At 39.3% G+C, this 19,687-nt stretch overlaps 2 protein-coding genes across 5 annotated transcripts; one reads left to right on the top strand and one right to left on the bottom strand.

Moving 5' to 3' along the window:
* The first annotated feature begins 4,515 nt into the window (after positions 1–4,515).
* hdc (histidine decarboxylase) lies at positions 4,516–10,023 on the top strand. The gene is made up of 12 exons (XM_082513312.1): positions 4,516–6,359; positions 6,469–6,641; positions 6,752–6,865; positions 6,943–7,065; positions 7,161–7,298; positions 7,371–7,514; positions 8,027–8,093; positions 8,200–8,362; positions 8,492–8,582; positions 8,659–8,757; positions 8,858–8,959; positions 9,231–10,023. Exons 1-12 carry the CDS (start codon positions 6,332–6,334, stop codon positions 10,011–10,013), a joined length of 2,025 nt encoding a protein of 674 aa, XP_082369438.1. The 5' UTR covers positions 4,516–6,331; the 3' UTR covers positions 10,014–10,023.
* A 25-nt stretch (positions 10,024–10,048) lies between these two features.
* LOC309707434 (long-chain fatty acid transport protein 2-like) lies at positions 10,049–17,363 on the bottom strand. Of its 4 annotated transcripts, none has more exons than XM_082534761.1 (11): positions 16,781–17,363; positions 16,259–16,575; positions 15,748–15,957; positions 13,996–14,154; positions 13,658–13,782; positions 13,308–13,502; positions 12,140–12,230; positions 11,866–12,064; positions 10,938–11,035; positions 10,574–10,704; positions 10,049–10,484 (listed from the first exon to the last, which is right to left on the bottom strand). In XM_082534761.1, exons 1-11 carry the CDS (start codon positions 16,807–16,809, stop codon positions 10,311–10,313), a joined length of 1,728 nt encoding a protein of 575 aa, XP_082390887.1. In that variant the 5' UTR covers positions 16,810–17,363; the 3' UTR covers positions 10,049–10,310. The 4 variants fall into 4 exon arrangements, with proteins under 4 accessions (XP_082390887.1, XP_082390889.1, XP_082390886.1 ...); XM_082534763.1 differs by having other exon boundaries at positions 16,259–16,427; XM_082534760.1 differs by having other exon boundaries at positions 16,259–16,955; positions 17,120–17,173.
* Between the last annotated feature and the right edge of the window lie 2,324 nt (positions 17,364–19,687).

The raw sequence follows: 19,687 nt of genomic DNA, 5'->3' as shown, positions 1-19,687 counted from the left end.
GTATATTAGTTCATATTACATCTGTATATCTGCCCGTCTGTATAGCAATATAGAATATCTGTATTCTATACACCTCATCTGTATGTCTGTACATATGTATACATCAGTACATCTATACATTTGTCCGCAGTACATCTGTATATTTGCTCTCTGTATAGTTATATAAACATCTGTATACTTCATTTATTTGTACATAATCTGTACATAACTATTCCCACCTTTCATGCTACCCTTATCTGTATATAATCTGCTCTTAATGCACTTAATGCACCTTGCACTTCTGATTAGATGCAAACTATATTTTGTTACCCTGTATTTATACATGTTTAATGACAATAAAGTTGAATCCTATCCTATCCTACTGCCATAACTCTGTATAGTTAAAACAGTTTTATTCTGCCCAGTGATTAATATGTTTTTGGTTCTTTTGTTTATATATAGAGCCGTGTGAAAAAGTGCACTTCAGACCCAGCCACGCCGTCAGACAAAAACTGGTTTGTCCCAATGACAAAACTCCCAAACAGAAACGAAACCACGTAGTATTTGTTTGCAGTGCAGCAGGAGTACTCAGACCTCTACATTCTAGAAACTACAGCTACTCCACCTCAGCAGGATGAGACTCAGCTCACTCTTTTGAGGATGCCAGTGTTCACATTTTGGACAGACAGGACAGATGGTTTGAAAGAGGAGTGAAAGAGGCCGTCTATGTCTACTGTGCACCACCATCTTTGACTACAGGGGGTGGTTAATGATACCAACTGTATGTAACCTACTGTGCAGATTTGAGAACCCTTCCCAGGCACCTTAACACCCACTCAAGCCTTGTGTCAGTTAATCTCAATGAGTCACATGATGGTTTCACCCAAAACCTCTGCTGATAATGATCCACACCCCTTTTCACACTTTGGTTTGTTCGATGAGGCACGTGATCACTAGTGGGTCAACAGCCCTCTTAAGGGACAACTCCCACTAAGGTTTAAATACCTGGGACTCCCCACCATTTGGTTTTAGAACTGAAAAAGCTTCTCAGTTGAAAGGCGAAAGGGCTCGAAGAGACTTAATAAAGTCCAGTCTCTTTTCTTTTTAAGATCCATTACCTGGATGACTGAGAAGCTACACTGACATATTCTGAGGAGTACCATCCCAGTAAATTCACTCAAGGTCAGATCATGCAATGCACAGACAAACCAAGGGCTACATGTCAGGTTCCATTGGCTTGTTAAATGTTGAAAGCTGGTTCTCTCTAAAAAAGGACACAGCAGTAAGGATTAGGTTCACAAAGTTGCATCAGGACAAACCTTTGGACAGACAAAAACAAAGTTGAGATGTTTGCCCATAATGTACAACACCACAAGCACCTCATACCAACTGTCAGTGTAGCGGTAGAAAGGTGATTATTTGGACTTACTTTCAGCCACAGGACATGGGCATGTTGCATTCACTAATCAATCATGAACTCCATATACAAAGTGTTGTGGAGTTAATAATGAGATTATGATGAGTTAACAATCTTTCTAAACAGCTCAAGCTTGGCTGAAACTGGTTCACAGATTAGAAGAATTGTTGGTGTTACAGGGGCTCAGTCAAAGTCCAGACCTCAACTTGATTGAAATACTCTGGAGGAACTTTAAGAGCCCGAAAATAAATATTTGTCCGCAAACATAAATGACCTGAAGCAATGCTGTAAAGAAAAATGGGTCAAAATTCCTGAGAGACCAATAAAGTCATACAGAAAATAGATATTCCTGCTAAAGGGGGCTCTGCAAGCTGCTGAATCATGGGGTCTAATGAGTTTTCACAAGGCTGCATAGAGACTCTACCTGCTCTTCAAATGGACAGCTGAGAGGAAAATGATGAGCTGTTGAAGTCAACACAAAGAAAGCTTGTTTCTAAGTTGGCTCTGACCTTCAGCTTCTTTTCTTTCTTCTACTGTGATGGGCTTCCCATACAAAGGAATATATTCACATCTATATACAGTATGTAATTCCCTTTTACATCAAGGACATTGTATATCATGTATTGTACTGTACTGTAGTAATGGTCAGTTTTGAAACTGAAAATGAATCTTTCTTTTTGAAAGCAGAGCGTACTTGTATTTTCTTAGGACTGCCCTATTAACAGTAGCTTACAGCCATGCCAGACTGGTCTGCAGTTAAACCAGTCTGATCTGTTGTACACACAATGGTTCAAATGGAACGGATAAGTGCTGCTTTTGTCACATTCATACCATGATTTAATAAATCACCTGTTAAGTTGTGAGTTTTACATTAAAGTGATTTTAAAAAAGTGAAACAAAACAATAAAAAAGCAAAGCTGTTATTAGATAAGTGACTTTCTGCATTACATTTTTTATTTGGTTCATTATTTTCTACCTCCAACATTCCTCCTATGCAAGGGGAACATGTTTAAACTGACACTTAGTTGCTTTTCCAATTTTTTTTTTAACCTTCAGTCACAGCCAGTCTCATCATTAGTCGTTAGTTTTTCCTCTCTGCTCTTCATGCTGTTGTTTTGCTTTTTTTGGTTTGCATTATCAAGCTCAAAGTTTTCTTTGTGACGGGCTTATGTTGCACAGCTATTTTCAGCTTATTTGAATAAAAGCAGCAGAATCAGACCAAATAAGAAGCACTCTCACTTTGATGTCACAAGGCAGCGATCAGGCTTCATTGCACAATAATGCTTAAACCCGCTTTCATCAGGCTCAGCCTCTCAAATTTAAAAGCACACAAGGAGCACAATAGTCACAGTGTACTATGCTCCATATCACATAACACTTATTTCTGTGTATAGTAACACACCCACTCCTGCCATTAGTCATTGCATGCTACCAGTTTTCCTACATAAAATCAAAACTCTTTGTTCTTGATCAAATTTAAATAACCAGTTTGGCTAGTTTAGAAGAATCGTTAACCTATGTGACAGTTTGGAGACCAGATGTCAGATGTAAATATATCTACATAAACTCTTTAACCATTTTAACAGTAATAAACGATACTTACAAAATTGTTAATAAATGGCTTATAAACTGTCCATGAACATTTCTTCGCAACTGAGGTTAAGAAACACTGTAATTCATCTAGTAACACCATATGGATCGTTTTTAAAAATGTATGTTTTAATAAACAGTTACTTAAAGATTGGGCAGATAGTGTTGCAGTGACGTAGATCACAAGGCAGCCAGTCCAGAGACCATGTTTCATGTCCTGTGTCACTCTCAGATTGGTTGAGCTCATGAAAAGATTATGATTTTGGTTAAACTAGACCCATTCTCAAAATTAACCCTGCAGACTGGAAAAGGTACGTACCTACAGTGTTGGGGAGTAACGGAATACATGTACCGCCGTTACGTATTTAAAATACAAAATATGAGTAACTGTATTCCGTTAGTTACCGTTTAAAAGGGTGGTATTTAGAATACAGTTACTTTGTTGAAATAAAGGGATTACGCGGCGGTCTTTTCCTGTTTCATATGTAAGGCTATGCCCTCTCTATTTTTTGTAATTCCACACAGGTGGAAACCCAAACAAAACAGCATTAAGAGGCTCAAATGCCCGTGTCTCAATCTCGAGTCTCATAATGACGTGAAGAAATATTTTTTAAAATGATTTAATATGAAGGCAATAGCAGAGTGTTACAGGCATAGCCCTAAAGAATGTAGCCTCATGGGCAGTGTAGTCCGTGCTGCAGGGAGAATGGACTGCCATACCCGTTATGTATCTATGAGCGAGGGAGGGAGAAAAAAGGTGAGTGGAAAAGTACGACTTGTCACTGAGCAGAAACGGGAGCTGGAAGCATGTAAATATAATAATAACCACTGCAGCCAAAAAAGAGTGTCTGACGAGCCCAGGTGTAAGTAAGCTGTTAAGACTCGAGTATACACTGTGTTCCTGTTTTCCTCCGAAACAATAAGTTCCGCTGGAGCAGCCTTTCAACGCCTCTCTCTGTCTCTCGCCAGCAAAGTTGACCAAGACAACAAAGTAAAGCTAGTTTTCGGCTACGAGCCCGACAGGGAAACCGACGTGTTAGCCAGAGGTCCCTTTACTACGGTTTGGAGCTGCGGACCTATTTTATATACGCGCGGAATAGTTTTCTATATGAGATCGCTGCAAAAAGTGCAGCCTCACCTAATGTCCACCCTACTGTTACTCATTTTATATTAAGATTTAAAAATCTAGTTGCTATTGAGTAGCCTTCAGTAATAGTAATGAATCACACAGGAACAGGACATTCATTAGTTGTAAAAAAGCATGATAATATATTAAGTAATCCAAAGTATTCAGAATACGTTACTCTCATTGAGTAACGTAACGGAATACGTTACAAAATACATTTTGGGCCATGTATTCTGTAATCTGTAGTGGAATACATTTCAAAAGTAACCTTCCCAACACTGCGTACCTACTAGTACCTACTTAAATATGACCCCAAAGGCTCCGTGTTGTGCACAAGGAGCCATGATTTCATGTTGTTTACACCCAGTTCTGACTCCACCATCTGAATGTGGCAGGAGAAATCTACTCATCAGACCCGGCAACACTTTTCACATTTTCTGCTGTCTAGTTTTGGTGATCCAGTACAAACTGTAGCCTCAATGTCCTGTGCTTAGCTGACAGGAGTGGGTATCAGTGTGGTCTTCTGCTGCTGTAGCACATCTGCTTCAAGTTTTTGATGTGAAGAAACTTTTCCCAGAGAAGTGCTCCTCACTGGATATTTTCCTCTTTCAGACCATTTCTCTGTCAACCCTCACACAGTCATTTAAATCACTTTTCTTTCCCATTAGATGCTGTCATGCTAATGTCAAATGGAGTTGTTGCTGTGTGACTGGCTCATTAGATACTTGCATTCACAAGCAGACAGTTGTATGTAAGAATTAGGAAGATCCACCTCACCTTTGCCACTAAAAGTGTGTCACAGTACCTGCAGCAAAGAACAGCCTGTGTGTATCTCTGGAACCACGCTGGGAATGTGGAGAAGTTCAGTGATGAAGCCTTTTCTTGCTCTCAAACCAGGCACATTTGATTAGAAGCTTCCATGCGAAGTTGCTTGTTCGCAGCTTTAATGAAGGAAATGATAGAATAAACACTGATGCAAGTGCATTTATGGATTTCTTTAACTTTGTGTGGTTCTTTTCATCTTATGTGACAAAACTAATGACATTTTAAATGAAAGAATTATACTATTATTAGAGAGCAGTAAATGGTTAATGGTAAAGTTTAATCAAGTACAAGCGTGCACAGTGTGTTACAAAAAATAACTACAAATGAATTAAAATAAATGAAAGAGTAAAAAAATAAATCTTCCGTTGTTGCTTGCCAGTTATTCATTTTTGATTCATGAATTCATTGATTGATTAGATATGTTTACATATGTCTTAGATAAACATGTTATTAATTTCAGTGTGCTTGCTCTCTCTCGGTGACTTACCAATAATGCGTGCTTTGTAGGTTTGAATTGTGGCTCGATTGTCATCCAGCGACTGGTTTCCCCAGAGCACCACATGAGAGCTATCACATGCTGAGCACAATGCATAGTAAACAGTGCAGTGTGCGAACAGTCCAGGTGCTGCTCAGGCTTTTGTCAGGGTTTAAAAGGCTGCAATAAGCTAATGACATAAATGGTTTTCCCTCATCATCCCAGTACCTTTTACTGTGTTTACATTTATTGTTTGTTTTTTGTTTTTTTACTTTTATTACTTTGTGAAGAGTCATCATACATTGAAAATATCGCTCATCATGATCCATCATCATTCATAACCTGTTGGAGTAAGAAGAGGGGAGGAAATGAGACTGGAGGTTAATTGTATCGAATTGTGTTTCCCTAAAGATTAAGGGTCAGAGAGATGTCACCAAATATATAATTTACACACACGCACACAAAAAAAAAACAACAGAAACCTTGTGAGGGGGCCTGAACACCAGTTTGAAAATATAAGGGTCTCTGTATAATCTGATTTGACACATAAATTATTTTTCTGCATTACAGAGGGATTCAGGTGTAATGGTGAAAAAGAATTCTTCATAACTTTTATATAACCTATTACACTATTGATTATATTGTTCTAATCCTGTATCATTTCACGTGGATATGAAAAAAAAAATAAAATCTCCGGCTGCAAGAGGAAAGTAAATATTTAGTGCAAATGTGAAGCCAGTGATGGAAAAAATACATGAAAGACATTTGCCTTGTGGTTCAAATGCGTCACCAATTTGGGGCGTGTTCTTCACAACAGGATCTATATAGTGGTGTAATCTCTGCTCCCAAATACACAAAGCCTCACTGCAGTCACCTGTTACACACGACAAAGTAACTCGAAGAGGTCTCATCTCCGAAAATGCAAGCTGAGGAATACAATCGCAGAGGTAATCATGGACTCATTTTGGATGATGTTGATATTTAACTTCAAATGCCAACAAGCACATAATAAAGAAAATGAATATGAATAACTTGCAGTGATCTCTTATTGATCAGGTAAGGAGATGGTGGACTACATCACAAAGTACCTGGGCTCCATCAGGGAGAGGAGGGTCATTCCTGATGTGAAACCTGGCTACATGAGGCAGCTTCTTCCTGAGGCTGCACCTACGGAGCCGGAGGACTGGGAGAATATCTTCAATGACATTGAGAAGGTCATCATGCCAGGGGTAAGTGTCGCAGCAAAACCCAATTTAAATTCACCTTGCTTGTTCAGTTCACTGAAATGATCAGGAAATACATTTATGGCAAGCGAGTGTTTTCCTATCTCTCTGCCCAGGTGGTTCACTGGCAGAGCCCTCACATGCACGCCTACTATCCCAGTCTGACTTCATGGCCCTCTATGCTCGGGGATATGCTGGCAGATGCAATCAACTGTGTTGGGTTCACTTGGGTACGCAATGACCAAAAAGACAATCAATCACATGCTACCATCTGCTTCAGTGATGTCTTATTTGCTTGTTTTTTCAGGCCTCAAGCCCAGCATGCACAGAGCTGGAAATGAATGTGATGGACTGGCTGTGTAAAGCACTAGAGCTCCCCTCTTTCTTTCTTCACTACCATCCTGACAGCAGAGGTGGAGGCATCCTGCAGGTGTGCAACATCCTAATCTGTTTGCTCTAGAGCCACGAAGTTTACAGTCTTTCGGGGCCTCATTGTGTTTCTGACCTACTTGGCTCTCTCGTCAGAGTACAGTCAGTGAGAGCACACTGGTTGCTCTGCTGGCAGCCAGGAAAGATAAAATCCTGCAGCTGCGGGCCGAGCTTGACCAGGACGTGGACGACTCCGTCATAAACTCAAGACTAGTGGCCTACGCTTCGGATCAGGTAAGCTGCACAGGAGCTTCCTATCAGCCTGATAAACTGAACCGTAAAACTGATCAGATGTTGCTTTTATAGGCTCATTCATCAGTTGAAAAGGCAGGACTGATCTCACTGGTGAAGATCAGGTTTCTGCCGACCGATGACGAGTTGTCTCTGAGAGGAGACACTTTGAAACAAGCCATACAAGAAGACAGGGCAAGAGGACTTGTCCCCTTCCTGGTATGTGTGTTTGAAACCTCAATGGGACATTTCTGCAGAGAATTTAAGAATCCCCATATTGTTTTGAATCTAGTAGCTTACCTAATATGTGCCACAATACCCATCACATTTTTAAAAGCATATACTAACGCTGCAGTATATAAAAATCAGAATCGGCAGACTGTAGCATCAGCCAATCAGTGCCTTTGTTTGATTTTTCTGCTGCATGGCAAACACAGATGCATGCAGAAACTGTTTTACAATCTATTTTTTGATGGTGCATTTAAAGAAAATCAAATGTCTGGAAGTTGAAGTTCAGCTTCATTTCTTTTAAAACTGAAAAGTTGTCCGAATAATTTCTTTTTAAACTTGGAAAAAAATATGAAAATAAGTAGCAAAACGTCGTACATCATTAATCGGGACACTTGTATATCATCTCATATCATGAGGAAACTGTGATTTTTAGCTTCAAAAGTACACAACAAACCCGTGTTGCATGTTGGATCTCATCTGACCCATTCTGTCATTTTCAGCTGTGTTCAACTCTGGGAACTACTGGAGCGTGTGCCTTCGATAAGCTATCGGAACTGGGACCAGTCTGTGTGTCTTTTAATTTTACTTCCAAATCATACTGCAGAGTCAGACTTATTTTTTTTCTTTGCATACATAAGATGAAGTTAGAAGTGAAATTGAAATCTTTTTGCAGGTGAGGAAGAGGGACTCTGGCTCCATGTTGATGCCGCGTATGCTGGCTCTGCCTACTTTTGTCCGGAGCTCCGCTGGTCAATGAAGGGCATTGAATTTGCACACTCTTTTGTTTTCAACCCTTCTAAGTGGATGATGGTCCATTTTGACTGCACAGCATTCTGGTGAGTAGAGACATTTAAGCCATACCTCAACTCTGTCTCTATAATATCTGCAAAATTACATCTGACAAAGTGCAAATTTAAACAGAAGAATGCTTTTAAGCTGGTGATTTAATTAACTGTTGATCTCAGGGTAAAGGATAAATACAAGCTCCAGCAGACCTTCAGTGTTGATCCTGTTTACCTCAGACATGAAAACTCACTGGCAGCCACCGACTTTATGGTTCGTCATCATTACTTATTCACCAGTTCAAAATGTTACAGTCTCATCTGAACACTACTTTTTTTCTTTGGTTCAGCACTGGCAAATACCTCTCAGTCGACGCTTCCGTGCTCTGAAGCTCTGGTTTGTTCTGCGCTCCTTTGGATTGAAAAACCTCCAGGCTCATATCAGACATGTAAGTGGCATTCTTCTAAAATAGATATCAATATTAGACTTCCATTATAGAAAGTGTATTTAATGTGAAGTTTTGTTTGTTTGCTTTGGGGGTTTTTTAGGGGATTGAGATGGCAAAACTCTTGGAGTCTCATATTAGGAGCAACACAGATTTTGAGGTTCCTGCTAAGAGGCACCTCGGCCTGGTGGTCTTCTGCCTGAAAGTATGCAACTTGTCCTTGTACCTGAATTGTGCAGTAAACTATAAATATGTTGACCTTATAGTTTTCACCAGAAAATCATTACTGACATGTGCTAAGAAGTCCCGATTACGCCTTGTTCAATGGTGGTTTGTTATATACCTGAATGTGGTCAGCTAGTTCCCAGATGAAATGGCAAAAATAGTAGGAAAAGGGTAAACACAGATGTCTTAGTAAGGGTTTTGTGGCTTTACACAAATACTTATAAACATTTTAATGTATCTTCTTTTTGTTGGGAGGGAACACTTTGACCCAGGAGCTGCTGAGGAGACTGACCCGGTCAGGCACCATGTACCTCATTCCTGCGGATATTTATACCAAACGCATCATCCGGTTTACGGTGACCTCACAGTACACTACTGCCGATGACATCCTCAGGGACTGGGGCATTATCTGTAAAACAGCTTCCACTCTCCTGGCTGAGACACAGGCTTTGAATTATGCAGACCAGTCACAATCAGGGGAAGATGATGTAATAGGTGATGAAGAATACCAAGACCCGGTCTTAGACACCCGGTCTGATGAGAAAGAGGATGCTGTTGCCAGGCTGGAAAAAGCTCAAGTGGAGTTGTGGATTGACAAAGCTTGGAATCGGTCTAGAAGACCAATGCGATCTCTTAGCTGCAGCAGCGAGCCCCTGCCTTACACTTATATCAGGTCCCTGTGTGGCTATGATTTTGAAACGAGGCCTATAGTCGAAGATGCTGCTGGTGGCCTTCCTGTGCCTTCAACAACAGGATCTGGTGCAACAATAAATATTGAGGAGATGCCTTCAAATGATCTGGGAAAACAGGTCCTGAAAAAGCTGACAAAGTTCTACAGCGTTCCCAGCTTCTGTAACCAGTGGGTGCAGTGTGGTCGGCACCAGCTCTGCTGCCCTCTGAAGGTTTCTCCAGCAGCTCAAAAGCACTTACCCTCCACCTGCAGAAGAGTGAACTGTATGTCTTCCTCTGCCGTAACAAACACAGCCCCCCCTCCTACGCCACTGGAAACTTCCACTGCTCCTAAACTCCTCTGACGAGCCCAAAACCAGCACAAAGTGTACCTCACATCCACACAATAATTCACCTATTGATTGATAAGCAGTTTACTTCAGCACACAGTCAACCAACACAGTCACCAAATAACAGTGTCGGCGATATGGGATTTACTCATATAAAAATCATTAAAAACAAGAAAGTATTTCAGACTAAACAGTTGAAATATAAAAAAATGAAATGCATGCCATTATATGTTTGTATATCCACAATGTAAAGATTAATGTAAACACTAATGTTTTTGAGACTGACAATAAAAAAATCAGCGCTGAACTCGTTTAAAGCCTGAGTCTTCCTTCTGCAATGCAGTTGAATAACTCCTGAGTCATGGGTATGTAGCCCTTATTGTCTTCCAGGTAAAACAGAGGATCCTTGATGAGAGCAGGGTTAAAACCTTCCTCTGCCAGCTTCACCTTCATCTGCTTAAAGGTGCTCGTCACTACCAATGCATCCTGCCAGAGAAAAATGAAATGGTTACGGGATTATTGCTAAGATGTATGCAGATATATCTTAATGTGATCATTCATTGAACTTTATTTACCTGTATGCGAACGAAGCGTGGTCTTGCGTAGCTGGGCAAGTAGTTTTTGACATGCTGATATAAAGCTTTGCCATCAAAGTCCATATTTTCTTTCAGTTTTAGCGCTGCCATTCCAATTCTTCCCTCATGTCCTATTCAGTGAAGGTCAAAGTAAAAAGAAGAAAAAATACCCTCAGAATCCAGACATTAATCCAAACATTCAGAGTTTTTCCTCAGTATGTCAGAAATATGCGATTAATCTCAGAATTCCAAGAAAAAACTTCTGAATTCTGAGTTTTTTTTCTTAGAATTCTGGAAAAAAAAGATGTTTGTAATATTTATGAGACATACATCACAATAATCTTGCTTTTAGTGTCATTATTACCTGGCACCTTCACACCATAGACATTAGCCTCTTCAACAAAGTCAACTGCGAGCAGGTGGTCAGCCACCTCCGTGGTTGCCACATTTTCTCCTTTCCACCTGTAACAGATATAATACAGAGTATTTGCAGAACTCAGCTGCAGTGTATCTTTTTTCAGCAGGGACACACAAAAGTAACAAACTTCCCTAAAACACTGAGATAATAGTTCATCAAAGATGTTTAGGTTTAACTATAAAGAATAAAATACTGAAAGCAATTAGATTAGACTCACCACAGTGTCCGTAATTCTGAAATTATATATGATATATCCTAAACTTGAGGGTTTTACTGTTTTTTCCATAGCTTAAATTCTATTTCAAGTGAAGAAGTAAACTTTCTGGCCTTATTTTACAACTATAACCCCAGATTGTAAGCAATCTGTTAAACATTCATCCAGCTGTTCCAGACAGAAGGACAACTGCTGCCTAAGCGCAAACCTGTATTGATCCCGTATGTGTCAGTAGTATTGGATCAGTTGAGATGCATTTTTTCTAAACACTGAGTCTCTGTGGCTTTTAAACCCCAAAACACGCTGCACCAAAAATTGGTCCACCCCACGGATCGGTTTTCCCAACACAAACAGAGTAATATAGTGTATGCTGTAAAGTGCCAGGAGGATTGCCAGGATTTATACATTTGCAGGGCAGTGGACACTCTTTCAATGATGACGATGTACACATCCTAGACGGGGAGGAACGCTGGTTTGAGTGCAGTCACTTGGATGAGTGACATAACGTTTCTCCCACTGAAAACGCTACATCCAGATTAACAGAATCAACTTTTTGGGGGTCACACTAAGTTGTGCTTTTAAGACAAAAAACACTCTCTGGTACTCCTTGTCCTGACCTTTCACCCAGATTGTCAAATTCATTTATTATGTTTCACAGACCTGAAAGTGTCTCCAATGCGGTCTTGAAAGAAGAGAAATCCCTCGTCGTCAATCTTTAGAAGGTCGCCACTGTTAAAGTACATGTCGCCCTTCTCGAACACATCTCTTAGCTTCTTCTTGTCTGTCTGCTGCTTGTCCTTGGCATAGCCACTGAAGGGTGTTCTTTTTCCAATCTTTGCCACAAGCAGACCAGTTTCTCCTGCGAGTAAAAGTAACAGTATACGTTTAAATAGCAGCTTAAAAGGCAAGGCGGCACCTTAAGAGACAGGCTCACCTCTTGGGACTTCAACACAAAATCCTCTGGAGTCTCTGACTGGCTCCTCTTTTTCTGTGTCAAACCTTATGAGGGCATATTTGCATGCCATCTGAAACAGTTTACAGATACATTGAAGAGAATAAGCAGTTAGTCATATAAATCATGCCACATCTCCATATACAGAGGTCAAGTTAACCTCTGAAAAAAGGCTCACTGGCCTCACAGAGACTCACAGCCAATTGTCCACCAGTGGCACTAGTTTCAGCCATTATGCAAATGTACTCTTTATAAGGTTGTTGCATTCAGCTGAGACTGAAGTTACTTGAGTGAAAAAAAGGTTTCTCTAAAAAAGCTATGACTTAAGCCATGGTTCTTCTAAGCATGGCTTAGGTTTGCAAAATTCATCTGAACAAACCACAAGACCTTTGGGAAAATGAACTGTACACAGTGGCATATTTTGTGAAAAGCAAGCACAGCATAAAAACTGTGAAGCAGGATGGTGAAGAGGAGATGGTCTGGACTAGTTTTGCAGCCAAAGGACCTGATCATCTTGCAGTCATTAAGTTGACCATGAACTCCTCCGTATACCAAAGTATTCTAGAGTCAAATGTGAGACCATCTGTCTGACAACTGAAGCAACTTGAAGTGACATTATAAAGAAAGGTGGACTAATGTTATCGTTTTATAATTATGTAACTTTAGAATTGAAAAAGGGTGTGCTTTTCTTTTTCACATCTATCCATCTTCACAACCTTGCGCCTCCATATTTATCTGATCTTTCCATACATACTCATCCCCTCGTACACTCCGCTTCAGCTTCCCTTCGGTCTCTTCCACCTGCTCGCCTGACTACCATGGGACTCAGAGTCTTTAGTTATTCTGCCCCGAGACTTTGGAATGCACTTCCACCAGATCTCTGGACTACAAACTCTCTCATTAATTAGAAATCACGTCTCAAAACCCATCTATTCAGAATTGCATACCCTTGATTCCGTCTCGGTCTATTTTTACCTTGCTTACTTTTCATACTTTCATGCTGGCTTTTTTCCCCTCATTTACCTTATGTTTAAAGTTTATTTTGCAATATTTGTTGTATTGTTGCATTGTTGCTACTTTTTTGTGACCTTGAGGGTCTTAAAGGTGCCTATAAATATAATGTATTATTATTATTATTATTACATCTTACTTTGTAGAGAAAATTTTCTCTGCCAACAGCTCCAACTTTCCCACCATAGTTGATAAAGCCAACATTCCCTTCAGTTGCTCCGTAGCATTCACAGATACAAATGTTCCCAAATCGCTCCAGGAACTCAACCCAGGTGTCTTCCCTTATTCCGTTCCCTACGGCCAGTCGGACCTTATGATCCTTGTCATTGTCTCTCTAAAAGAAGGCCAAAGGAGAGGTGAGAACATAAACAATGACCATAAGAAACAATGCTCCTGACTGAAGCAGGTTGGTAGAAATCATTAAAACAGTTTGAGCTTCTAATGCATATCCCAATATTGTCATCACTATGACCTTAAATTTGTGTTTACCTTTGGTGTGTTGCAGAGGTAGCGCATAACCTCGCCTATGTACTGGATGACAGTCACATTGTACTTTCTACAGTCATTCCAAAAGTTGGAGGCAGAGAACTTGCTTCTCAAAACAACAGTGGTGCCTAAAAATGGAAAGATACAGAGTTCAGCAAATATGCCGCTTCATGCTAAGAGTTCAGTGTTGTAAACTCTGCAAGGCGAACTTTAGGACTTCAAAGTACAAACAATGGAAGCGGGTGTAGTTTGAGGTCATGTATATGTTGGTTTAACCTGCAATAAATTCAGTGGAAATCTTGATTTGTGGTTTTATTTTTAGGTAATGTTTCATGTATTACCTCTTTCTATAGTTCCACAAAGTCCCATAAGAAAAGCAGCACTGTGATACAGAGGGAGATTTATGTAGATGACATCATCTGAGCGCACACCAGCAAAGGTCAGGAGAAAACTTCCCCTCCAAACCCTCTTGTGTTTAAGCACAGCTGCTTTTGGAAGCCCTGTAAAAACAGATGTAGCACAGTTAGTCCTCATTCTCAGGTGTCCCACCAATTTAATACTGTGAACTGTGAAAACTCCTAAAATATAACACTGTGCAGACATGGGTCAATATTCTGCTTAGATAAATAGATTTTTTATTTGTAATATTTTTCATTATAGGATTATTTCATTAATTTCTTTTTATTTAGTTTGGGTTTTTGTTTTTGTACACTAACTGGTACCTTACACCAGCGGTCCCCAACCCTTTTTGCGCCACGTACGGACCGGTTTATGCCCGACAATATTTTCACGGACCGGCCTTTAAGTTGTCGCGGATAAATACAACAAAATAAAACTAGTACCGGTACCGAAAAAAAAAAGATTTATTCATAAAACACGTGAAAAGACCCAGGAAAACCGAGTTAACGATAAAAACGATAACAAAGTAACGCTGAAAACCGATAAAAACCCTGAAAACCATACATTTCACACCTGAGCCTCAGTGTTGTGCCAAAAAGTGATTTCCAATGTTTCTGTGTATTTTTTATGTGTAATATCTTTACGTATGTTCGTAAATAGACTTCGGTGAACAGGGTTTACAAAGGGGTTATATAGAGAATTAAAAAATTATCCGTTTTTCACGTATCTTTACAACTCTGTGTTACTTTATAACCAATCTGGCCCTTTATCCCCACTTAAATATTTTTACAGAACTATTGTAATATTTGCTACCATTTCTGCTGTGCTCTTGGCCAACTTACTCTTACAAAAGACATTTTTAATGTTAATGAGATTTTTTAACTGCATAAATAAAGGTTATATAAAAGTCACTGCCAAAAACTGATTGCGGCTTCTACCTTGTTACACGAATGTTGTTTGTGGCTCAAGATGACTTTATGTCATCCATAAGGGATGCATTTGACATATGTTTCACATATTATAGCCCAACAAGTTACTTATAGCAGTTTAAATACGAGCAATCAGTTTTTGGCAAATACCGGAAATCAGTTTTTGGCAGACAATCACTTTTTGACACAACACCGGTACCAAATGACTCACGGACCGGTAACGGTCCGAGGCCGGGGGTTGGGGACCGCTGCCTTACACCCGATACAAATAAAATATATTTTACCTTTTTGGATATACACGAATTTCACTTCTTATCTACACCGTATACCTATGTACAAGGAGTTTGGTTGTATCCTTACACGTTGGCTAAAATAATGCAAACATATTATTTACTCTTATAAATGAAGTAAGCTAACTAAAACAAGGAAAGTCAGACAGTTTCTTTCATGTGAGCGTCGCTTTGAGTTTAATTTCCAGCTGTCTCTCTTTTCTTTTTAAAATCCCAGACATCCCTCTTAACGGATCCATCCTACATCCCGCTCTGACGTCAATTAGGAGCGCGTGCACCTGGACCAAACCAAATGATGAAATAATGAGGGGGTTTTTTATGGTGATAGGTTAATAATTTTCATGAAAAAAGCTAAATGACTATTGTGCTGTTTTCATGGGATCCTGTCAGTCATTAGAATCGTCATCACTTTTCTCCCCACTGCTCCTTCAATTACTCAACCTCTGCACGAGGCCAGATAAGCCCTCGAGGTTACCTGTGGTTCCTGATGTGTAGATGTACACCGCAGGACTCTTGATGTTAATGCTGGCCCTGAGCTGACGGGACAGGGGCTCGTCTGACTCCATCTGAATTTTGTCAGAGAGGCTTTCGATGCCGTCCACATGACAGTGCTCACGGAGGATAAACACAAGGATACCCTGCTGCTTCAAAGTGGGCAGCACCTCCTCTATTGCTCCTTGAAGGTCTGAGAGCGAGGGAGGTAAAAAGAAAAGAGGTGCTGATCAGTCATTACAGGGTTACATAAATGTGTGTTTAATAAACAGTCGATCTATTTGATGGTGAAATTAATAAGATATACCCATGCAACTTTAGTGCAGTCCAAACCTCCCAGATTAAAAAAAATAGTCAGAGATACAAAAAGATCTTTTTAAATGAATTAGACAATATGATCACGTGATATTAAAAAACGAAAGATATGCGCACGTTTAAAGTTAATTTCATTAAAACAAACCCCAACAGCTTACTGCAGTATTTACGCAGCTTACCAGCGCCAGCGATCAGGACTTTGGCTTCACAGCAGGAGAAACAGTGCAGCAGGGATTTGGATCTTATGTTGACGTTGAGGAAGGACGCTGTGCATCCCAGCTTGGACAGTGCGAGCCACATCCATACAAACCACGGCTCGTTGCCCAAGAAGAGGGCTACCGTGTCCCCCTGCTTGAGGTGGGCATGCGTTAACAGAGCCCTGGCCACTTTGTTGCTTTCTCTGTCGGCTTGGCTGTACGTGTAGGAGCTTTCCTCGTAAACTATGAACTTCTTATGCGGATGCTCCGCCACTTTGTCCAGAAAACGATCTAAAATACTGTAAAACTTTTTCTTGATTCTACTCATGCGTATACCGACATAAATGGAAATAAATGTGTATGTTAAATCTTTCAAAAAATAAGGATTCCGGAAGTAAATCAGTAAGGGCAAGACTGCCAACGCGGTGCACAAAATATATGCAAGCATTTTTGTTTTTTAAAAAAGACGAATATGTCAGACCTGCTGCTGGATTCATACATCACCTTTCAACGGACTCCAGCCCTTGGATCATTTCCGTTTACGCCTCCTGAACTTTGAACGAGTTTGAGAGTTCGAGGGGTTAAAATGGGACGACACCCCCCTTTGCCTGCTGTGATTTGTGAGTCTCTTTCTTAACGTTTTTCCTTTTTCTTTCTTTTTTTCTTCTTCTTTTTTTGGCTGGGGAGGAATCACATGAACTCGATGTAGCAGTAGTAAAGTATTTAAAAAAACTGAGGAATAGAATTTTTAAATACATATTTTTCTTAATTTTATATATAGATAGATAAATAGATAGATAGATAGATAGATAGATAGATAGATAGATAGATATATCAACTGACCTCGGCACACCTGCACCAGGGTAAACCTCCGCCTACCGTAGTCCTGCTTTACATGTGAAAATAGAGCAACAGGACCGCTGAGTCTTTGACTTTATTTATTTTCTGCTGTGTTTTACTTGCATCTATTTGAAAGAGTGAGTGTAAACACAAAAAATATTTTATTTTATGTGCTGGAATGTGCAGAAAATAGGTTTAAATGTTAAACTAATTTATTCAAGTCAGAGAATGTTGCATATAATTAAATTTTTGCTTGCTGCATAAAGTTAAAAGATTAAAACTAATAAAACAAGTTAAAAAAAAGAGACTTTTCCATTTGATTACATTTTGTATGATGGATTATGTAGAAAAAGTAGAATTGGGCTGAAAGATCTATCGCTTTATCACCTCTTCAGGTTGTAAATCGTGTTTTTAAAAAGTAACTAAGTAATTAATTACTTTTGAAAATAAGTAATCAGTAAAGTAATGGGATTACTTTTTTGGGGAAGTAATCAGTAATTAGTTACTGATTAGTTAATTTCATTAAAACAAACCCCAACAGCTTACTGCAGTATTTACGCAGCTTACCAGCGCCAGCGATCAGGACTTTGGCTTCACAGCAGGAGAAACAGTGCAGCAGGGATTTGGATCTTATGTTGACGTTGAGGAAGGACGCTGTGCATCCCAGCATGGACAGTGCGAGCCACATCCATACAAACCACGGCTCGTTGCCCAAGAAGAGGGCTACCGTGTCCCCCTGCTTGAGGTGGGCATGCGTTAACAGAGCCCTGGCCACTTTGTTGCTTTCTCTGTCGGCTTGGCTGTACGTGTAGGAGCTTTCCTCGTAAACTATGAACTTCTTATGCGGATGCTCCGCCACTTTGTCTAGAAAACGATCTAAAATACTGTAAAACTTTTTCTCAATTCTGCTCAAGCGTATACCGACATAAATGGAAATAAATGTGCAATATAAATCTTTCAAAAAATAAGGATTCCGAAAGTAAATTAGTATGGGTAAAACCGCCAACGCGGTGCACAAAATATATGCAAGCATTTCTTTAATCAAGAGGAATATGTCAGACCTGCTGCTGGATCCAAACGATCGACTTTCAGGAGCCTCCAGCACCTGTTGGATCATTTCCGTTTACTCCTCCTTAACTTTCTCTCCCCTTTTCCTCTTTTCTTTACTGGTGAGGAGTCATGGGAATTTGATGAAGTAGTAATCATTTAAAAACCGAGGAATTATATTTTTTAAACATAGGCCTATATATCGCCTGATTTTTTTTCTTTAATGTTATTCACCTGGTTACTCCTAACAACAAGTTCACATTAGGGCATTCAGGGGCCATTCTGAGGTATTGATAGCTTATGTCTCATATGACCCATAGTTACTTCAAACCAAGACTGGATTTTGTTACTACACTACACACGGCACACACTCGTAGACATTTATTTTTATTTTATTTACACTTTCTATTCACACTTTAAAGAAATATTTGCCACATGTCATAGAAAAACTTTGTTTGCAGAAAACAGGTTCCTTTCTTGGTCTATTTTTTTTTATATATATTAAACCATCTTCCACCATCACTGGACCTGTTGAAGAGAAAAACAAATTATTAATTTATAGAGGGTTTATCTTTTTCATTGGATAGTACTGAGACAGATACTAAAAACAAACATGAGACTTATAATTCGGTGTTGTTTCTGAATTTTAATTACTAAAGAAGATCCACTTAAAAAATGTATATCATCATTTTCAGAAATATCTTAAAGGTGTTACCATATTCTTTAACTAATTCCGTTTGACAGATTAGATATAAAGTATGGGATCTAAAAGAATAGATTTCCAGAATATCAAAAAATAAAATCTATAGTAAAAAAGAAATTGAAACCTAATCAAGTCGAATTACAAACACCACCAAGTGTGGTACAATTCCTTAATCTCAAACCCCCCAAATTACTGTCTAAAATACATAAGACACTCTCTAAAATAGATGAGCCAATATCCCTCCCTATTGCAAAATGGGAAGCGGATCTATCAGTCATCTGGTCTCAAATATGCTTGCAAACCTTTAAATTGATTAGAAATCCCAATCTAAAATTAATGCAATATATTGCATTAATTTATGCATTAATTTTAATGCATGCATTAATTTTAAATGCAATCAATGTAGTGTTTTGTATACAAAACACTACATTGATTGTACAGTAAATGTCAATGGATGTTCAGGATGGGTTTTACGTCTTCTAACAACTGCTCACACTGTCAAGGCAATGTACCTGACAATTACATCCATGATCTTTGGTTCTGTCCACCAGTTCAGAGGTTTTGGTGCTCGATATGTGAAAACTTATCAAAGTGTCTCACTGACGGAATGATTTAACCAGAATTATTTAGTTATCTGACATCTAATGTATAATATACAGTTACATTCAATTCTATGCAATATGCACAACAATTACCTTAAAGTATTAGGATATCGTTGCTGTTGAGCAACGCAGCATCAACAGCGATCAACTCGAAGGAAAATGACAACAGAGGCAAAATATCCGGAAGTTCTTTGGAAATTTTATTACACACTAACACAC

This window comes from Aulonocara stuartgranti (assembly GCF_965226115.1).
Source record: "Aulonocara stuartgranti genome assembly, chromosome: 1".
NCBI classification, from domain to species: Eukaryota; Metazoa; Chordata; class Actinopteri; order Cichliformes; family Cichlidae; genus Aulonocara; species Aulonocara stuartgranti.
Note: the sequence above shows the minus strand (reverse complement) of the source record. Positions and strands in the feature narration are given on the sequence as shown.

Bases quoted from the DNA above. Each gene is read 5' to 3' on its own strand.
- hdc (XM_082513312.1), top strand. From the start codon at position 6,332: ATGCAAGCTGAGGAATACAATCGCAGAG. The intron at 7,299-7,370 runs GTAAGCTGCACA...TTGCTTTTATAG, and splicing joins TGGCCTACGCTTCGGATCAG to GCTCATTCATCAGTTGAAAA. The intron at 7,515-8,026 runs GTATGTGTGTTT...TGTCATTTTCAG, and splicing joins GAGGACTTGTCCCCTTCCTG to CTGTGTTCAACTCTGGGAAC.
- LOC309707434 (XM_082534760.1), bottom strand. From the start codon at position 16,724: ATGCTTGCATATATTTTGTGCACCGCGTTGGCAGTCTTGCCCTTACTG. The intron at 13,503-13,657 runs GTAAACACAAAT...GCCTTCTTTTAG, and splicing joins ACCTCTGCAACACACCAAAG to AGAGACAATGACAAGGATCA. The intron at 10,485-10,573 runs GTAAATAAAGTT...TTTCTCTGGCAG, and splicing joins CACGCTTCGTTCGCATACAG to GATGCATTGGTAGTGACGAG.